General features: G+C 34.4%; 1 protein-coding gene across 5 annotated transcripts; it reads right to left on the bottom strand.

Annotated features, from left to right (window-relative positions):
• Positions 1-57: 57 nt before the first annotated feature.
• On the bottom strand, positions 58-19,993 carry spic (Spi-C transcription factor (Spi-1/PU.1 related)). 5 transcript variants are annotated; one of them, XM_058986215.1, is made up of 7 exons: positions 19,884-19,993; positions 4,530-4,621; positions 3,677-3,699; positions 3,428-3,521; positions 2,911-3,014; positions 2,007-2,112; positions 58-1,544 (listed from the first exon to the last, which is right to left on the bottom strand). In XM_058986215.1, exons 3-7 carry the CDS (start codon positions 3,677-3,679, stop codon positions 1,087-1,089), a joined length of 765 nt encoding a protein of 254 aa, XP_058842198.1. In that variant the 5' UTR covers positions 3,680-3,699; positions 4,530-4,621; positions 19,884-19,993; the 3' UTR covers positions 58-1,086. The 5 variants fall into 5 exon arrangements, with proteins under 5 accessions (XP_058842198.1, XP_058842197.1, XP_033889305.1 ...); XM_058986214.1 differs by lacking the exons at positions 4,530-4,621; positions 19,884-19,993 and adding an exon at positions 4,252-4,324 and having other exon boundaries at positions 58-759; positions 1,164-1,544; XM_034033414.3 differs by lacking the exon at positions 4,530-4,621 and having other exon boundaries at positions 19,884-19,939.
• Between the last annotated feature and the right edge of the window lie 2,165 nt (positions 19,994-22,158).

The following is a 22,158-nucleotide window of genomic DNA, read 5'->3' as shown; positions in this document are numbered from 1 at the left end:
TCACCAACACCCAACCCTGTTGTTTTGTTTTGTCATTCACCCAACAAAAAAGAAATGCACCTTAATATTTATATTTTTATTATGGAATTGTAAAAGTGTAGAATAAGGAAAACAATTAAAGAGTACAAATGTTTTTTTTTTTTACATACAGTATGAATGCAATTATTTTTGGCTTACTTAAAGATATACCTGTTATTTATTCTTTCAAACAAAACTGTTAAAAAAGATAATGTACACCACATTTTATATAATATGACTGACTATCCACTGTTACAGAAAAAATAATGCATTCATACACACAGGGAAAAACATTTCTAAATACTTTATTATAAATTACACAATTAAAATGGCAATTATGTGCCTAATATTGAAACTGTCTTACAAAAGTAGTTAAAACATTATAGACCATGGAAAACAATAGTTTTTGCAAATTAAGCTTTTTACAACATTTCACTTCATGATTGGGTTACTGAAGTTCATTATTATTATTATTATTTAGCAGACACCTTTATCCAAGGCGACTTACAGAGACTAGGGTGTGTGAACTATGCATCAGCTGCAGAGTCACTTACAATTACATCTCACCCGAAAGACGGAGCACAAGGAGGTTAAGTGACTTGCTCAGGGTCACACAATGAGTCAGTGGTTGAGGTGGGATTTGAACCGGGGACCTCCTGGTTACAAGCCCTTTTCTTTAACCACTGGACCACACAGCCTCCAGTGGTTTTCTTTAAGTTCATCCATTCTTTCAGTGACTTCCTTAATTCATGAGAAAAGAGAACTAACTTCATTAAATCATATAGCAATCTCAGGTTAAGATCAAGGCAGTGTTTCTTTACTGGCCCTGTCCAAAGATCTGGTGGCCAAAACTGAACTGAACAAATAGTGTGTTGAAGGCAATAAATGGGTCAGTACCAAATTGTCATTATTGATAGCCAAAATGGTTGTGTTTCAAATCAGACTATATGAAACATATTGCATTATTATTATTATTATTATTATTATTATTATTATTATTATTATTATTATTATTATTTTTTATGGTGCCCACCTGGTTATTTGATGTTTTACATTGTGATGGCTCAGCTAAACATAGTCATTTGCAACCTGGCTTTGGAATACTGACAAGTTCAAATCATACTCTGTTTCGCAGGTGTAATTACCGTAAGTGTTTTGCCAGTTATCTACGTTGTAATAGCCCTGCTCTGTTGGGATGTACTGGTAGTACACAGTCTCCCTTCCCAATGCATGAGCCGGATTGAGTCTCTGCAACACCACTGGGTTGAACTGGTAGGTCAGCTTCCTTCTGATTTTAATGATCTCTCCGGTCCTGCTGTAGTTTCTCAGAGCCCGGGCCATTTTCTGGTAGGTCATGGTTTTACGGTTGCCTTTTCTTTTGCCCCAGCGCTCAGCCAGCCTCTCCTTGTTTTTGGACACAAACTGAAAGGTGCCGTTGCCTTTGTCCACCCACTGGATCGAGTCGGACATGTTTGTATCATACAAAGCTTCATGGAGATACTCATAAAGCCGTAGTTTTTTTCTCCCTGAATAAAGAAATTCAGTACATTGGTAATTCAACAAGCGAGTGCTGGTGTCACAAACAATTTAAAATAAAGCACTTTGTTGTAATACATGTATAAGGGCTACATTTCCCTGTATGTGGATATTACTATGTGTGCAGCGACAGGCACTGTGAGTTCAAAATAAAATACATATACAATCTTGTGTATTTAAAATATATATATCAAATAAGCAATGCACATTTTTTTTTGCTTTAAAAAATACGTTTTTTCTATCTTTATAATCAGCATGAAATAGGAAGCTCACAATAGTCAGTTACTAGTTTATCTTAATATGCAATATATATATACACAATTTTATTTATTTATTTCCGTTAAATTTATTTGGGAAACATTTACATAAATACAACAAAATAAAAAAAAAAAATGTAAAAAGAAGGACTAGTGATAGTGCATACAGAGAAAATGGCATTCTAAACTACCCACCTTTCCCACTTCCTGGTGGAGGGAAGACAGAATAGACAAGCTGATTTTCCGGGCTGCTGGTATAGTTGTGTGGCACTGGTCCATCTGGAATAGTGTGGGCCCAATTCTAAATAAATAATATATAACAGATAAAATTCATGTCAAACCAGGAATCTTTAAGTAGGAAAAGTGCATGTGATGGGCAGTGTCTGTTTTTTCACACATATTGAAGCATACTTCTTTTGCTTATATATATATATATTTTAGCTCAAAGAGCCAGCTGCCCAACGTTTCGATATGTTGTACATATCTTTATATATATATATATATATATATATATATATATATATATATATATATATATATATATATATATATATATATATATATAACCACATTTTTGCACTCAATTTGAAATGCTCAGTTTAAATGTCTCCTCATCGCTGGAACCCATTTACCATCTGGAGGATATCGGATCAACAGGCAAGCTCTCTTCCAGCTGTCAAAGCAATCAAATCTGAAAACTATACAGCATTCCCTTTATATGTCTACAACACACTAATTGTTGATTGGTACTGTAACATGGACCCAGTGAATCTGCAAAGTAGTTTGAATCAATAGAATATGCTATATTCAGTCAGGTTAGCCTTAAAAGATTATCAGACTCCTTGTTAATGTCTTTTATGTATCTGTTATCAATCAATCAAGGTACTTTATATAGCGCCTTTCATAGTGGACCACCATCACAAAGCGTAGATTTTAAAAAGACATGCCTATTATTTAGGGATACCTGTTGTGTTAAAATAAGTAAGACATTATTATTGATAAGATACAATAAAAATACCAGATCTCAATGGAGCACATCATAATGAAAAGTAATTATATAAATAAAACCATGTATGTTCATCTGTGCTTGTATACTTACTGGCATCTCATTCCAGCTGAGTATTGGTGCTTCAGGAGCAGAATAGTTTGGGTTGGGTCTAAAATGCATCTGGTGGTTGTTGAAATTCTCATAGCATTTATATTCTAGTTCAGTAACAAAAAAAAAAAAATGTTATAGAACATACAGAAATCCATATTTTCAGACCCTCTTAAACAGTACATGCTTATATCATGTTTGTATTATAGCTGATTATGAAATAAATAAAAATATATCTATTATGACATTATATATATATATATATATATCTATATCTATATATATATATATATATATATATATATATATATATATATATATATATATATATTTGTCCGAATACACCCCCCCCCCCCCCCCACCCCCCAAAAATGGGTTTCTTTTATACAATCCAATTTCATTATAACAATAATATACACACAATAAACACACTATGATAAATAAACTATTATTGGAAAGAATGGATTTATTTGTAAAATGTCATACAATATAAAAGGTAGGGAACTGTATAATCCCTTACCTGGTTGGTAATGTTGACTACCCTCTGAATGTTGCTGTATGACCTCATTGGCGTCTTGGAATTGTTGGCTTAAGATGTCTTGATCAGTGCAACTCTACAGAAAAAAAAAAAAAAAATGAACTAGAGATGACATCACAGCAAATAGTTTTATATTTATTACAGATTCATCTGCTGATATATAATTATATTTTAAGATATTTTAATAATGTTACAAAGTTAATATTTATGACAAAAATTATGTTAACTCACCATTTTGTAAATTTGGAAAAAACCTAAAATAAAAAAATACAATTTATCGGATAAATCAAAAATTGGTAGTTAAGTAGTTAAGTGACATTTATTTTAATATACAAAGTTATCATAATAAATATATTTTTAAAATTACAGATTCCTAACTAAGAACACTTAGTTATTTGTACATACAAGTATTGCTAAATATGTCATTTTTTATAATTTATATTAGATTAAATAACCAGAATCCTGTACCTCAGCTCTGTGAAAAAATAATATTAAGTTACAAAGATATATGACTATTTAAATCTTAACTGTAAACGCCATCTGTACACACCTCTTACAGTATGAAACATTTTCACATAGTTCCTTCTACTATAAAAAAAAATACAGCATACATTATAATGGATTTATTTTTAGCGTGCCCTTGACACATATTAAAAACAGAATACATGTACATAAGTTACTGTAAAATATTCCAAATACTTTTTCTGAATTTATCCTTTTTAGATATTTTTTCAAAACCATGTTATAAAGTATCGAGTAAAAATACAATAGTTACAATATGCATTTTTCCACTCATGGTAACCTACCTTTACAAAACCTTGTCCATTTTTTGGCTATTGTTTTCTGTGGTGGTGAGATCTTCATTATATAGATAATTTTGGGGAAGTTCGGGGAATGGGGATGTTTTTTTTTTTAAGTATGTATTTGCATCTATAATAGAACATTTAATGAATGTAAATCTGTGTTTGAGACAAGGCAAAACATGCTTTACTATTGAGATATGCACTGGAACATTTTATTTCATTATTGCACCACATGTTAAAGAAGAACCTTTTTTTTTTTTTTATCAAATCAGTATACTTACATTAGATCATTCAGCATCATACAGGTTTCACAGTTTAAATTTTCATCCAAGATACAATAGTTGTTTTCAGTTGTTTTAAATAGTCAGTCTATCTGGGGATGACAGGAGTCTGATTAAATCAATTTACAAATAACTTCCATCATTGTGCTGTTTAATTTATGTATTTATCTGCAGTGATATCACTACATTTCATCCAAGCTTCCTAATGACATGTCCCCAGTCATAGTTGGCATGAGCTCTTCTTTGAGAACTTCTTGGGGAATACAGTACTGTAATACAGTGCTTACTAAAATGTACATTAAGAATGTCTGTGGGGAGAAATGGGGAATTAAAACATGAAAATGTCTGTGACATTTTGATAGCATGTGTATGAATAAATACATATATTACTATCTATGCATAAAAAGCACAAAATGTTCAGCAACATAGATTTTTGTATAAAGCTGTTAAATGGCCTAAAATACTGTAAAAGTGTGAGTTTTTTCAATTGTTTTGTATTGTTACCCCCTAATTGTCACACATTCTATAATGTACTGTATAATAGGTCAATAAAAATGAGTAAATAAATAATATTTTCTAGTATACATGCACAATCTTATATAAAAAAAAACACATATCCTCATGCTTTCACTATTAACATATGCATACACTCTGAAAAAAAATGACTCACTCAAGATCTTTAATGCATCATTCTTGAAATTAAATGAACCTAAATAATTAAATGTTATATATAGCCCACCATTTTACAGTGACTTGATGCTGGGTAAGAGAAACTGCAAACTGCACAATTCCTGCAGCTTAATACCGACAGAACGCTGTCATTACAGGTTAAATCTACCCCATGTAATTGTATTACCCACTGAACTAAATTCTGCTTCTAACAAAATCATTACTATTGAATGGGGTTTGTCAGTCTGAACTGTGAACTTTTCTAGAGGGGCATTCTCGTTCTAAAACCTTGTACATATTTGTTATTTCATCTTCACAATTCTTTTCCAGCAGGTCTGTCTAAATGTCTTACTTAAGTTTGTATTCATGCATTATCCACTAAGCAGTTTTGTTTCAGTCACTTCAAAATGTAACTAAAAAAGATCCTTGTTGTGCAGAAATCTCATTGAGGGACTCAGCAATTTAAAAAAAGAAAAACACACACATCCTGGTTGAGCAATCTGTTTCCTGCACATCTGTATTGCTGAAGTGGATGAAAGTATATCCTGGAGGGGATGTAAGTGACAAATAAGAGCCAGAGACTGTACCTGATCTTTGAATATACAGCAAAGGTTCAATTCCACGCCATCAATCTATCCACCGAGCGTTAAATGCACTATAACACACACAAAATATGCAAGGTTCACTTGGAGCCTGCGCTGTAATTTTGTATTACTATTTAATCCATAGGATAATTTTCCTACCACCCATAATTTGTAGAAACTTTGTACATTCCACAAATCAATACTGTATAGAACAGACAATAACACAGGTGCTGATGAATAAGTTATAAACAGGCAGGTTTATTTAGATGTATGTAAAGGAGTAGTGTCAGGAATTACACTCAGAGACCAGAAAGCTGCAGTTGAAAGCGCTGGTGCGCACATTTATTAAACAAAAACACAAACAAAATAAAACGGCCAAAATAAAAGGTTAAACAAAGAATTAGGCTTTCATGAGCTTTCGCTCTACCACAATGTATAACATGAAAATGTGTTTTATTAAATGGTGCCTAATATTGCAAGCACACTTTCCTTTCTGTCATTAGCTGCTAGATAATTGACCGTGGTGACAGGTAAGTGTTCCAAGCTGAAAGCAAGTACACATTATGAAAGATAAGGTCTTGTGGGGTATAGTGAATCTTTAATAAAACAAACAGTATATATATATATATATATATATATATATATATATATATATATATATATATATATATATATATATGACAAAGCAGGGTTACTTTGTCACTTACAGGACCATCTTCACTTGTCTTTTTTGTGTAAATAAACAGCAGTACTCTAACAGCACAAGTATGTTTCAACAGGGCAGTGCCTGTATATTTACAAATGTCAAATAAACAAAAACTAACTCCAGTTTGGAATGCTAACTAAACTTTGTCACAATCCCTTACTGCCAGACTGGACAGCTAAGCCGTTTACCAGTTACAAACACTTTTCCAAACAAGTGTAAGACAATACCTTTTACTTTACTGCCACACCACACCACACCACACCACTCCACTTTCACTTCACTTCACTTCACGTCACTTCACTTCACTTCACTTCACTTCACTTCACTTCACTTCACTACACTTCACTTCACTTCACTTCTTCAACAAACCCTGCTGATGATCACCCTTAATGGAGCTGGAAGCTTTCGTTTTATAGTCTGTGGCTTTTCCCAATTGACACCAATTATCTCATTTGGGAACAGTTACATTCTCACATGTTTTTGGCAGGGATAGGAATTAACCCCATCCCTGCCAACCACCACCAAAACACATAACACCACAATACTTTATTTACAGACAGAGCTTTTGCTCTGCCACACATCCTCTGTACTTGTTATAGAGAGTACAAGCTACGTGTTATTCGCGGTCCTATATATCTACCCTCTATAATCTTTCCCTGGACTCTGTCACAATATATATACAGACTATATATACAGTACACCCTCGCTATAAAGCCCTTCATTATAACGAACCTGGCCGCTGGACCCCAACTAAAAAAATAAATAAATAAGATTATATAAACACACACTGTCAACATCCCGGTCAGTACGCACGGGATGCCACCTCCTCAGTGAAGTCAACTCTTTTGTTTAATAAAAAGCATGCGCTGTGTAACTATGCTTCCGAAAACAAAAGTCATTTTATGTTGCAGCAAAGATAGAAACTATATTGATCATTTGAAAAAAAGGAGTAACGCAGGCATGTCTCTGTCATGAATGCAGGTTGTCAAAAAGCACTCTGTTTTTTTTGGCTTGTTCAGCAACCATGCGGCAAAGCAAAATTAAAGAAAAAAACAACAACTACAAAAAAACTTGAGGATCTGATTAACTTTTCATTTAAAATGCTTCATGTCGGGTTGATTTGGAATGAAAGCTCAGTTTGGGATTCTTGCATGTTGGATTAAGATTTGATGCACTTTGAAACGATTCATGTCAGATTGATTTTGAATAAAAGTTCGGCTTCAATTCGTGATTTTTGCTTTTTGTACTGCATTGTAATTTCGCTATAATGAACCCCTCAATATAACGAACAAAAGGCTTGGACCCCAACAGGTTTGTTATAGCGAGGGTGTAACTGTATGTATATATATATATAAATGCTAATTTGAAAGTAAAATGTACCTTTTCATAATTTCCTTTTTTTTTAGAAGTGGATTCAATACACACTAGTTTTAAATATCAACTGAAAGGTGCCACAAGTTCCCTTTTCAGAAGTTAATGAGTTTGAAACGAATGGTGGTTTAATCTAAATCTAGATCTGTAAAGATTTGACAACCATGCATTGATAGATTAAATCAACACATTGTGGACTGAGGTTTTATTACAGTAAATTGCACAAAGGTATTCTAGAAATAGACACTGAAAAGAGGTAGTAACCCATCGTGGTGTATCCATGGTAAAACTATACGAGTAAAGTAACTAACAGACAACCCAAACCAATCTAAGAAAGGATCAAACACCCATACATTTACAGGTATGTTTAAACTGATACATCAGCAGCTACTGCCATTTCCAATTGCAATGTGAATATGACCAAAATAAACGTTGACATTTTAAATACGGTCATATGAAATGTGAAGAGTAGTCTTACCAGCAATGTCAAACTACTTGTCCCTGTATAGTTTCTAGTATAAATACATATGTTTTGTTCCCATGCCAGTAGAAATACTTCTGTTTGTGTTCAGTGGTCCAGAAAGTTGGGAACCACTAGATAAAGAGTTAGCTATGCAGAATCTAAAGGTAGTGCCTATTTTTTTTTTTTTTTAATTCTTGGATATTATTTTTTTGTAATGTACATGTACGTATTGCTCTTATATATAGTTATAAGAGCAACACAGAGCTATGGCCAAAAGTTTTGCATCACCTAGAAACCTAGAAACTACAAACGTTTACCGGAAGCCACAATAGTAGTGCAGTATTTCATGTTAGATGTATGTAGATGTGCAGTGTGTAATTCAATACTGTACGTTAAAGTAACATTATTCAGCAGTCTTTATGTGACTTTATGAAGCTAAATGTGTTAACTCTATAGGCTGATGCAAAACTTTGGGCCATAGCTGTATAATGATCTATTTAGTGTTTGTTTCCCCACCTACCTAATTATCGTGGCATCCCAAAACGCATGGTTTTCTGCTATATCTTTTTTTTTTTTACTTTCTCCAAAAGTCTTTTTAACTATAAGGGCACACGCTTTCTCCAACATACTGTAACATTACTTTGTAAGCCAAATAGACATTTTAAAGCTTTGTTTTCCTCCAGTGGGGAATTATAAAGCAAAAATAAGAGTAATAATACACTTTGGCTCTGGTTCTGTGAGTTTGTGTTTTAGGTATAAAAAACACTGCACCCAGAAATAGCAGGATCAATTTATTAGAATTTTAAACTAAAGAAAATATAGGCTAGCATGCATGCTGTAAGTAATTAGGCTACTTATCAAGAAAAATATTTTGTTTTGTCTTTACAAACAGAGGGACACAACTAGGCCTGTTGTTTATCAAAAATAATAGTTCTACAGGAGAATTGTTTGATGTCCGGCTATGTAAAAAAAAAAAAAAACATCCTTTTGGATCCTTCACAGAGTTCTGGCAGCCATAGTGTCAAGTATTGTGCTTTTGCAAGTATTTGCTACACTAAACGAAAAGAAAACACATATACAGTGTACCTCATCCCAGTTACCAGCTCCTTTTGAAGAGCTGCTCACATCCTTTGAAGACCAGTGCTCATCTAAAACCATTATACTCTGTGTTTGGGGGTCGTAATAAAGGGATTCCACTGTACTTTATTCATTTCTGACCCACAATAAAATCTTTCTTTTTAAATAGGTGATGAAAACTCCTACAGTATGCAGATTCTGTTCTGCTGTCCAAAAATGCACCTCCACTCTAAATTACCATATCTGACACCTATTGTATAAAGATCATGCCACAATGTTATGGCCAGTATCACCACAGAGGTTTTAATGATCAGACCTTTTTTTATTTTTCCAGAACCTTGAAGGAAGTGGGCTGTGGGTTGGCAGTTAGGGTTGTTAAACTCTTGGAAAAAACACAGAGGTCCGATTATCTCTTACAGACACTATTCTGGAAAACAATGAAGAAATAAATCAGTATGAAGGGAATTCTGTGTAGTCTTAGCTATATATTTTTTTACTTGCTTTTCAAAACATTCTTGCTAGTTTTAAACAGTGTGTTTATTCCTGTAGTACAGCCCTGAAAGTTAGTGGAGAAGGTCCTGCTTGATACTATCACAGTAAGCATAATAATGTGGTGATAGGCATACTATGTGTGTACAAAAGATGATTGGTTCCAATCACACCATACAGAAAAAAAAGTATTATCATATTTTAATATATTTTCATTTTAATTTGTATACATTATATTTTATTTTGTAAAATCTGGACACTAATGTTTTTCTTATTCTCTCCATTGCAAATCATATTGTTACCAATGTAATATTTTCTTAAGCTAGTAAAGCCCATGTCACATTCTGAACTATATTTACATATTGTTAACACATTGGGACTGTTTTGACCATGTAATAAAATGTATTGGGTGATAGACATGCCATTGTGAAACTGGTTGCTAGAATTTCAAATTGCCCAGAGCACTCAGGAGTGTTGTGGTGGTGTGCTGATAAGAGCACCACTAATATATAGACTATTGTTTTGTCATTTTAGAGGATGGACTGGAGACTTTTTTAACATTCCGCTGCACAAGACAGCACACTTAAAAATTACATGGGGGGTCAGAAATATTTTGGTTAAAGTGCTGCTTTGGGGGTAAAAAATGTAAGGCTACACAAAATTTTAAACAAAAAAAACAAATACACCAGAAAATAAGATTGATTGGCAGAGAAAATTCTAGTCAAAGCAGAGGTCTGATGATGGAGTTAATGCTCATATTTAGGGTTAGGGTTGTGTTAGGATTGGGGTTAGGGTTAGGGTTTGCAAAAGTATTCAAGTATGTGCTGTGCTTTTCAGTTGAGCTCCTCCACCTCACTTTAGGTCCTGTCGGAAGTTAATCAAAATTCTAGAATTGAGCCAAACCCAAACAAGTCAACTGCTCACTTGTTTATTATGTCTGTAATAAAATGTTTTTAAATTACTTCTAAACAGTTCTAACAGGGGTAAATATTATGGTACTAATGGACCATATTCGGAAAATAATGTAATGTCTTCAAATAACTCATGAGTTAAAGTTTTGCAGGGCCCAGTATTATTTGTGCTAGCATATCCCATATTGTATTTGAATTACCACAAATAGTCTGACTCTTGCCATCCCCTTCAGTCAGTGCATGTATAATTGTACCATGTTAAATTTAATATATCTGTGCTTTACTTTATAATACTTATGTTTTTTTTTCCAAACTTGGTAATGCAACTTATTATATCCTGTATAGAAGCAGCGTGTTCATATTTCCTGTCAGGAGTGCCTGATGGGTAATGTAATCACATTAGCTTCCCAAGGCATTGATCCTATTTTTTATGACTTTGTAGAGCACATTGTTTCCTTGAGGCCATAACCACAACACATTTGGGATTGTTGACTCTTCCTGAATCATAAATCAAAAGTACTGTAAATTATCATCCAGTAACAATAACATATCAAAGGGTTAGCTGCCAAATAGGGGGTCATTGGTAGGTAACTATAATAAAATGATACAACAAATTTGGCTTAAAATTCACTCTATGTTTTCACTTCAATCCACTTTCAACTACCTTTGCATTCCTAGCCTAAAATACAGATAGTCAATACTATTTGGCTACTCATACTGATTTATGGTACAAATGTTGTGCTAGTTTACAGAAAATTGTACATTTTTTGTGTCTTTTGCTAAATGTAAATGAGCATTCCTTATCTTTATTTAGGACCTCTATTTAAACAACTGCTGACAGTTTGCACTGTTTCCCTATCCATAAACCTAATTAAATAAATTAAGTTTGTCAAGAAAGTATTGTACTTTGTTTACTGGTTCTGAGGCACTGTAATGTTTACCAAGACAAGGTTAGCATTTCCTTGAACTATATAAGTCAATACAGTTTCTCAGGTGACAAACTGAAGACTTTTCTTTTAAGAGAACCTGATTTCCCCCGAAAAGCCAGAGGAAGATTCTACCTTATTCTGTTACAAAATGTTGCGGTTTACTGACTGATAATGTTAAACATTTATATCGCTATTATTATGTTCCAACAATAAATAGCACCTATAACAACCCTGTTTGAAATTGTGTTTAAATCACTGTATTTAACTGAGCTTACAATTAAGGGTAGAATCATTTGTTGGGAAGATGTTGTTTTTATGAAACTGCTGAAAATACCTTTTCCCCAGATACCTGTGGCAAAAGTGTTTGTTATTAACAGTAATATCATTTTGAAAACACAAGCAAACACATATGAAAATCTGTCATGCAAAACTCAGTTGTGAATATTTATCCGGCAAGACCGAAGCAAAAAGTTTCATGTCTTGGACAGTATCGCCCTACATAAATATACAGATCCAGAGTTTCAGATTCAGTTGCATATAAAAGCCCCTTTGACATGTCAGTATAGGCCGAAGGCATATTTTAAAGTCTGCATTTTGAATTTCTTGAAACTCTGCTCCATTATGTGATGTGAATCTTTTTTTAAATAAACAGAACGCTGCTTGGATTTGAAGTTTGCTGTGTAGTTCACTGCATGCCAGGCCATAATGTATTAGGGAAACAAGAACCCTGCATGAGAGAGTATGAAAGAGGCAGGAGTTAAATATGTAGGTTGTAGGTACTGAATGCTTTGGGAACATCCACACTTCATGGCTTCTGTTATCTGGAGAATAATATTTCAGTTATACTACATAGCAATTATATTATCTGATAGTGACTTTAAAGTTAGGATTAAGTTTTAGGTTTGGAGTAAAATTACGATTTAATGTTAGCATTCGGTGTGTAGATGTTCCTGGAAGCATGGGCGTTTGGCTCCGGCCAAATAGACAGCGTGCACTAAAAACGGACATTAGCTCATGGATAGGGGATATGAAGCAAAAGACATGTTCCTCAGCTGCTTTGAACTTTTAATAGGCTGTAAAGTGGTGTAGTATTTCCACACGCTGGAACTGGCAGGACTTGATGTCAGTGTCCTACTCTCACCTGCTGCACAGCTCAGCCTCTTCAGCATTTTCTGTGTTGCCTTTTTAGAATTTACTGTGGTAATCACAGAAACGTGTAGTTCAAAGAAAATTATTGTAAAACCTAGAATTTTTTTTTTTACTTTAATAAGAATGGCAAATCATTATAGCAATTATTATTGCAACTATTATTTTTGCAGTTGAAGGATGTTCTACTGTGGATGTTTTTTTTTTTATATTAATATATATATATATATATATATATATATATATATATATATATATATATATATTGTATATAAGTGGAGTACTGAAAACAGACAAATAGGCTGAAATCTAAATGTAATATGCAGTACAAGTTGATTTGGGAAAAACACATATTCAAAAATATCAAGACAGCCACAGACCAGAGTGAACAAGCAGTGTTAGAACAAGTCAGGCTGTAAGTTTAAAAATATATATATATAGTTTGCCAGTAAATTGTTGACTTTATGGAAATGACTTTGTTTTATTCAGAAGAAAAGTGATGGATAAAAGGGCAGTTGCCTTACTTGAAATTCCTGTACAATGCATGGGGAATAGTATTCTCCTTGGTGGGATTTAAGGGTCTCCAACAGGTAAACTAAAGTACAGTTAGGCAAATTCATTTTAAAGAAGAGGAGAGAATACTACATGCATTTTTTTCACCTGCTCCTGAGTGATGGTAAAATATTCCTATTTGCAAACAGCTGGTTGTACAATCCCCCTCCCTTGGGTGTGCAATATAAAGAGAGGACGTGCCGGGAATCCCCATGCATTGTGCAGGCATTTCAGGTAAGGCAAAACCCTTTTCAAACAGACCCATGCTAATGTGTGAGTTCCATCACTTTTCTTCTGAATAAAACAAAGTCATTTCCATAATAAAAAAGTCAACAATTTACTGGCAGGCTGTATTTTCTTTTTGTTTGTTTTAAACTTACAGTAAATCTTATCTAATATTCTATACATACATTATATACACACACACACACACGCGTGCGCGCAAACACACAAGTTACCTAGGCTAGGATTGTTCTTTTATAGGATTGTAGAAATTCTGCCAGAGGCAAGCAGAAAAGCGGAGATGACATTCTTTAATTCACTAAATGTCACAACTCCCAACACAAATGGAAAAATCCAATGAACCCACCAGTGTTAGACATATGAAATCAATGCTAATCAGTGTATTCAGTGATTTAATTAAATAATTGCCTGTTACTGTATTTTTGCAATTCAAATAGAACATGTAAAATTACATGTATCACCAAAAACAAAACAAAAAATTGCAACTTACAAATGTTTCACTGTATTTAAAATAAATTATATTTACAAATATTGGATCAACCATACCACATGTACATCCAATAGAGGTTGTTTTACCCATAGACAAGACTACTGAACTGACACTGAAAAAATATAAATACTTTTTGCATCTGTATTGAACATTTAAAAAAAAAAAAAAAAAAAAAAAAGAAAAAGCAGACTCAATACCCAATTTCGACCAATGGGAATGTGCTGTCAGAACTGTACACTACCATGGGAAGTTTGCATTCCTAAGCAAAAAAGTGGCAGGAAATAATACATCCTTTTATTTAATAATAAACTACTTCTTTTTTAAATTACTTGAAACTTGCTTAGCCAACAAAAGGCCTTTCATGAGAAAGGTCAAAATCTTACCAGTGACATGACAATCAGATTAACAGTTATTGAACATTTTATATGTAAAAATGTATTTGTGACATACTGTATGGACAGTCTTAAGAAAGTACATACAGGCACCTCAGTTGTATCCCCTTTGCTACAAGGGATATAAAACTGCAATAAATTAATTAAATTCTAAGATAGTCTGCATCACATACAAGTTTAAGTCTTTGTTATGGGGGGTGGACAATAGTAAACTGTGTAGAGTAAAGTGGGATCCAGCCTTGCAGCCAAGAATGCTCACAGGAAACCCAAGAGCTGATAACAGGGATTCAACATAGCTGTAGTGTACTAGTCACCCATCACGTTGTTTTTTTAAACACCTGCTGTGAAAAATATTGAGTAAGTAACAGACCGCATCTTATTAACAACCAGTTCACTCAACACCCCTGGCTTCCCAGACCATCCCTGCAGTCCCTCATTCCTGGGACCCAGCTAAGACAGACATGGCCAGGCTCCACTATGACCATGTGGTATTGACCTTGAAATCTAAAATCTAACAGCATACTGATAATTTAACATTTAAGTAGGATTTAAGGCACTATTACAGTAGTTTGTTGACATTAAAACATTTGTCACCCTTTGATCTTTTAAATCGATACATTCTACAAATCTTATCTAAAAGTGGCTGTGTGGCTTTAAGAGAGAACGGGGGGGCGGGGCAGATATTGTTTAGAACGAATCCACAGTTTATGCTACAAATTCACAGAAAACTGTTGATTCGTCAACAAAACCACAGTCAGAACAATTCAGCAGAAAAGGGAGTACCATTTTATATTGAGCATCAAAAGAAACGTATCACTTACATTTGGATAAAATTCACTAGATGTGATCGAAAAATGACAAACTCTGTTTTAGAGCAGGTGCAGTGACTTTTTATTGTGCTGATTAACAATTGCCATCATGAAGATGCTGCTAAATGATCTGTCGATCTTGGGCAGGTGTTGTGACTCTTGGTCTCCCAGTTTGTGGCCTGTCATTGACAGAGTGTGTCTGGTTATACCGTCTTGCCAGGTTTGAAATTGCTGGCTGTGAGCACCCAAGACGGTGAGCCACAGTACGCTGCCCTAGTCCAGCCTCCAACATGCTGATTGCACAAAGGCGCTGCTCTCTTGACAGACGTGGCATATTGATTTTTTTTCTGTGATTTTCTTTATTGCTTTTATTCAAGCTTGCAATTCAACAGCTGAAATCACTCCATATCCAGTGTCCAATCAACTGTCTCACTTATTAGGTGATTAAGTGCATATGCTTCAGTCATAGTCACTCAAGCATGTCATGGTCAAGGATGAACGACTGAGTGATTAAAAAGAAACCAAATACATTTTGTCAATGTCCATCATTTATATATCTTCTTTTTTTCGAAAATAAATGTGTTATAATAGTGATAAGTTTCTTTATATTATGCAACAATCATTTCAATAATTAGTTACCAAACATAACTTAGAAAAGGGCTTGCAATTTTAGGTTTGCATTTTATGTAGTTAAAGAAAAGTAATACAATTATACATTAACTAAAGAAAAAGTGTTTATAATTACAAACTCCCACAAACATATCCCCCCTTCTAAATTTTATTTCACTTTTCTTCTGGACAGGTTCAGGAGCAACAGCAATTTCTTCATCCCTTAGTAAATCTCCATGAATTACATGGTTGTTATATGTAAACTCAGCTTTTGCATTTCTTTCTTTAACCATTGTTCAAACAAGTATACAGCCAACTTATATTTTGCCTGAGTACTTTGCGAAAACTGATCGCTGGCAATGGTACTTGGGTCTTCATCTGTTTTAGGTTAAACAAAACGATCAATAACTTAACTTTCCATTGCTGGTTCACATTTCTTTGTTTTTGTATTTTTATTTTTCACTTTCATGTTCAACATCTAAAACATAGCCCTGATCTTCACTTGCAACAGAAAATTTTGTCTGTGTAAGTTGGATTTCAAACTCAAACTTGGAAGAACTCATGATAACATGTATCAAGCAAGTATCAATTATGAAGAAATGTTTTAAGTGGCATAAACAACTCAGTATTGAAATCGGTAAGAAAATAATCCACAGTTTCACGTGCTTTATGGCACTCATGAATTATTTTTACTGATTCAACAAATCGTTGTTTATCCCTTACCTAAATGCTCATCATACAACAATTCAGCCTTGTAACTAGTTTGTTGTTGTGCATTTTGCATTGTCTTATTTACTGTATAAAGTGAAGTTTCAAGTATTCAAAACAGAGACTCCACCTGTCAAATGAGGGTGTTTTACCAATGAATCATAAGTGAAAGGATTTGGACTGCTAAAGAAGAACCATTTTTCTTCCCCTTCTGTGAACAACACCTATTCAAACATCCACCGAAACCGACATCGGTGACCGCAACATGTGACCTTACTAACTTCTTTGTTTACAGAGCGAATAAAAAAAAAATAAAGAAGTACAGTCCAGCTCCATCTTTTAAAATACTGATTGAACGCAATGTCAGATTTGAATGGTAAATGTACTTCACATTATAGATTTGTAACCTTGGAAGGTCATCAGAAACAATGTTTTTTTTTTCTCAGAAACTTACAAAAATGTTGGGGTTGTAATGAACTGAGTTGAATAATATAAAGTCTAGTTGCTAAAGAACAGTGTTATTGGGTTTAGGCATAGTATCTCCCTATGTCCAATCATTAACACATACTGACTTTTTTATACTGCATACAGACAAATTATCTATAGATCACGCTTCATGTGGCTTGACAAACTCTTCACTACAGTTTGCTAGCATGTCCAGGTCATTACCTTGAAACCCAGGGAGTCACAATTTATTAGAGGAGGGAAATAGTTATGCTTCTCCTGGTTGCAACTGGAGTAGATGTTGTCACAGGCATAGGTACTGGGCAACTGGCCTAACTAGGATGGGATGTTTGAAGCGTCCAGCGATGAGAGAAGTGTATCAAACAGGGAAGCTAAACTAAGGGCTAGTGAGTGATTAAATACCATGGTGTTGATAAACCATTTGTTAAACCAACAACCACCAATTCCGTTAGGAGGTTCAGAGGGTACTGCTATTCAAAAATAGCAATGCTAAAGAGACACATATAATACAGCCTCTTGTTGTCCGTCTCACGATTTTATCCAGACTTTTCACCTTGTTCCTCTATGGTCTGTGTCCCTTCCATTGCTGTTACATCACTACACATTGGCTCACCTACAGCACGCAATGTATTTGTTTACTTTATAATTATACAAACTGCCTGGATCACAGAGACTTGTTGAAATTAGCTGTTCAGCCCATCCTATATACAGTTAACCATTTATAAAAGTCAATTTATTAATGGTAATAAGTCAATAGATATGCAAAAAGGGTGTGTATCCACCATCAGACTGCAGTTGCAATTTAGTGCACAAATGCCATATGTATGTTAAGAAAGTCTTATATAATATCTTCTGCTTCATGATATATTTGGAATAATATTGATATCATGTAATTTTGATATGGTTTAATTGCTCTATTGCATATCTACTGATTGCTTTTAAGTAATTGCATATCAATTAAATTGTTAGTCATGACATGCAAAAGAAAGCACTACTCAAATTACAACCTTTTGGAATTTAACAAAATGGCCACGGTCTCTGGCCCCGTACAACCCCATCCATACTAGTGATTTTTGTTTTGGTTTTTTGCCCTCTGCTCTTCCTATTAATTGAATGACATATCATTTGAATTACGGTACTGATATTATGGGTTTACTGTGGGTACCAGGAGCAGACTCTCCATAGGAAGATGTCAGGCAGTAGATTGTTAATGCTGCATGAAGCACGCAGTGTTGAAGGTGCTAAGATTAGAAAAGGGTTGTGAAAAAAGGGTGTGTATCTCCCCTGATCTGATGCCCAGATTGGAGCAGGGCACTCAACAACAGTATGTGTGTCTAAGGTACATGCACAACCCAGGATCAGTGGTATGTGGTGTATAGTTAATGTATAACTGACAGTGCCAGCTGGGAGCAGCAGAACCTTCACAATACATTGCAAGCTCTGTTATGTCAAAAAAGGACTTCAGGTCCCAAATGTAGACCACGGTCATATACATGTGAAAATAAAGGAAAGTTTGCAACAGAGCTAAGCCAGTTGTTAAGTTAAAGTTCATTATAATATGTTGCAAAAAATATTCCCTAGACAAAACATGATTTAGAAAAAGTATTAAATAAATAAACAGATACACCTGATGTTAAAATGGGAATTCCCTAATGAAATACATTTAGCAGTAATCTTGGACTAGATAGATCACCTACTATTATACATATAACTGAAAACTTCACCCAAAAGGTTACCGTATTTCCCTCTCTTGCAGAGCTACACTGCCACCTATTGCCTTCAAACAACTTTACAAGAACTTTTGTAACATGCATATCACTCACTATCGCCACCTGGCAAAGAAATCTGGCTGCAAGATCTGTTGCATTTGTTTAAAGCTTCCATTATATTTTCATCTTTAAATACTTCATACACAATAAAGGCTGAAGATATCTTCCAATTATAGGTACTTAAGTTCTAGGACAATTTAAAATATGGGTATTATTATATTAATTTTCATGATGTTTTAGTATTAGAGTTTTATTTAATTACATTTGTTTAAATACATATGTGTTTCTATGTATTTACATAAACTATTTACATACAGCCTGTCAAACAATACTAAATGGATAACCAATGTATAGAGGATACTCCACGGAGTTAATGGAGAGCTGCTGCTGGTCCACAAAGGATAGCCGAATAACCAATGAGCTTCCAAAGTGGGTTATTTACCGTCGTCTTCATGAGAGAAATATTTATAGCACTCCATCTATGTATCCATTACAGTACCAACATTGTCCACAATGTACAAAAACTGGTTTAAAAAACAAACAAACAAACAAAACAAACACACCGTTGCAGTCTACCAATGGCTCCTACCAGCATACCTGCTCCTTGCTCTTAGTTCAGCACTGTAGTTCCACTGCAATGCAGTTCAAGATAATTTAGTTGGGAATTTACTGTGGATTCTATAGTCTTAACCCCTAATTAAGGAGTTTAACTATTCCATCCATTTACACTACTCTTCACTCCAAAAGGATATACATTGCAGAAATATTATAATTTAGAAAAAGTGCAAGAAAATAAAAAGCATGAGTGTGCTTTTCACAGATATGCAATATGTTATTGCTTCTCGCTTGTTTTCTGTGGATACAGCCACCAAATCCGTCATCTAAACTCAATTCAAATCCAAAAATATTTTTTTCCAAACAAATTTACATCTAAATGCATAATCAGACATGTGTTCATTCATTTTTTCTTACCTGTGTTCTAAAGATGATAAAAGGTTCCGGAACTGTAGTACCGTAATAGGTTACCAAACTACACACAAACGATATAATCAAGCCGACTAATATTTAGTAAATGACTGCATTCTTGTAGACAGATTATATGTCACACTAATATTTTCCAGAGGAAATCAGATTTTTTGCCTATTCATATTTATTTGCTGGGGAAGTACACATACTTTGAATGGGTACTGCTTTCTTCCTCAGGAACACCAACATAACCTAGAATTATGCATTTCATACAAAAATAAAGTAAGTTCATTAGATACCATCTAGTCCTATAACTTGTTAAGATTGTAGACAGTAGGGAACAGACCAACATCAGATGCCAATAGCCGAATCCCCCTGGACTATATCAACCACTTTAGTGGCACAGGTAATTCTGTGCAATCCAGAGGTGCAGTTCAGTGCTGTAAAACTAACCAATACATTCCAGCTGTGGTGTACCCCAGCAGTCCTGTAGCACAATATTGAAATACATTCTTAACTGGCCAAATTAAGCCAAATTAAGACATTGAACGAACAGGATGCATAGTTGTTTTTTTTTGTTTGTTTGTTTTTTTAGTATACATGATATTGGGCTGGTTTCTCAAACCTTTATCCTTGGCACCAATTTATCCTTGGCACAAATGTTTCAGAAAGTGGGACATGTACACAGCATGTATGTACAGCAAGCTTCTCCATATATCACCAGATTTTGATACTCTGAATAACTTGTGGTAAAGAATGTCGCAATCAATTATTTTAAAATTGGGCGAATGGTTCTATAGATGAACAGTATGTAAACATACAAGTAAAGACGGATGGAGAAGCTCTTCTTAGATACCCAGATTCTGATACATAGAGTGTTCTAAAGAAGGTCCTAACCAAGTTTCACCAAAACTGGACAGGAGGTTCCTAAGTTATATGTGTTACTACGTATGGTACATTTCTACTATATTCATCCCCTGCAGAGGACAATAAAGCTTACCCATCCCTGAAATGTTTTGTCAGATTGCCTGAACTGTTGCTAGTAAACAGTTTTATATCCATATAAGCCCCGTAAGTTACTTCTTGTTCATTATGTTCAGGCATGATTGAGACTTGAGGACCACTTATTATTGATTCCACAGCTCCCCTAAAAGAATGTAACAATATCGAACACCAGCATTATTTTCATATTTGCTTTTTTAAAGCTGAAATGAGGAAAATATTCATATTGCTGTTTTTCATAAAACATTTAGTTTGGGAAGTTACTGTAAAGGGTTCTGTAATTCAAAGAGATGTGGACCTTGTCTAACTGGGCACACATGTAGCAAATTAATTAATGTTAAGAAAGGTAAAGTATTGCATATTGGGTGTAATAATCCAAGTTATAAGTATAAAATGAACAGAATGGAAATAGGGGACGAGGACTTTGAAAAGGATCTTGGGGTTACAGTGGAATCATTATAAGTATCTCAGTTTATGTGGTGAGGCAATTAAAAAGGCAACTATGTTAGACTATATTGCAAAAAGCATGGAATACAAGTCTAGAGGTTATGCTAAGATTATACAATTCCCTAGTTAGACCCCACGTACAATAAAAGTGCAGTTTTGGTTACCTCACTACAAAAAAAAAAAAAAAAAACAGGTTTCACTCGAAGCGACAGGAGGGCAACTAGGCTGGTCCCAGGACTTAATGATAGGAGCTACAGGGACAGGTTAAATTCAATCTTCAGCCAAGAAAAAACAAGGGAAAGAGGGGACTTCACTGATGTCTTTTAAATCATGAAATTGTCAGTGGCGCTGGAACAATTTTTATAGTGTGGGTACTGAGTGCTATTGAACAAAACTGCAATGCCTGTATATGATGGAAGCCATGCATTAGGTGGCTATTACGTTAAACAATATAAACAAAGCCAGCATCAACACCTGTTTAAGCCGACTATAAAACATTTAGAGCAAAGTGTAGCCTATACTGTCATGATCCACTTACTTGTAAAAACAGGTTGAATAGTTGTATTTTATTTACAGTAAAATTTAATGAATAACTAAAAGGTAGCACAAATGAAAGGAAGTGTTATTATTATTATTTGTTTTATTTAGCAGACGCCTTTATCCAAAGCAACTTACAGAGACTAGGGTGTGTGAACTATGCATCAGCTGCAGAGTCACTTACAATTACATCTCACCCGAAAGACAGAGCACAAGGAGGTTAAGTGACTTGGTCATGGTCACACAGAGTCAGTGGCTGAGGTGGGATTTGAACTGGGGACCTCCTGGTTACAAG

Source organism: Acipenser ruthenus, chromosome 14 (genome assembly GCF_902713425.1).
Source record: "Acipenser ruthenus chromosome 14, fAciRut3.2 maternal haplotype, whole genome shotgun sequence".
Lineage (NCBI taxonomy): Eukaryota > Metazoa > Chordata > Actinopteri > Acipenseriformes > Acipenseridae > Acipenser > Acipenser ruthenus.
Note: the sequence above shows the minus strand (reverse complement) of the source record. Positions and strands in the feature narration are given on the sequence as shown.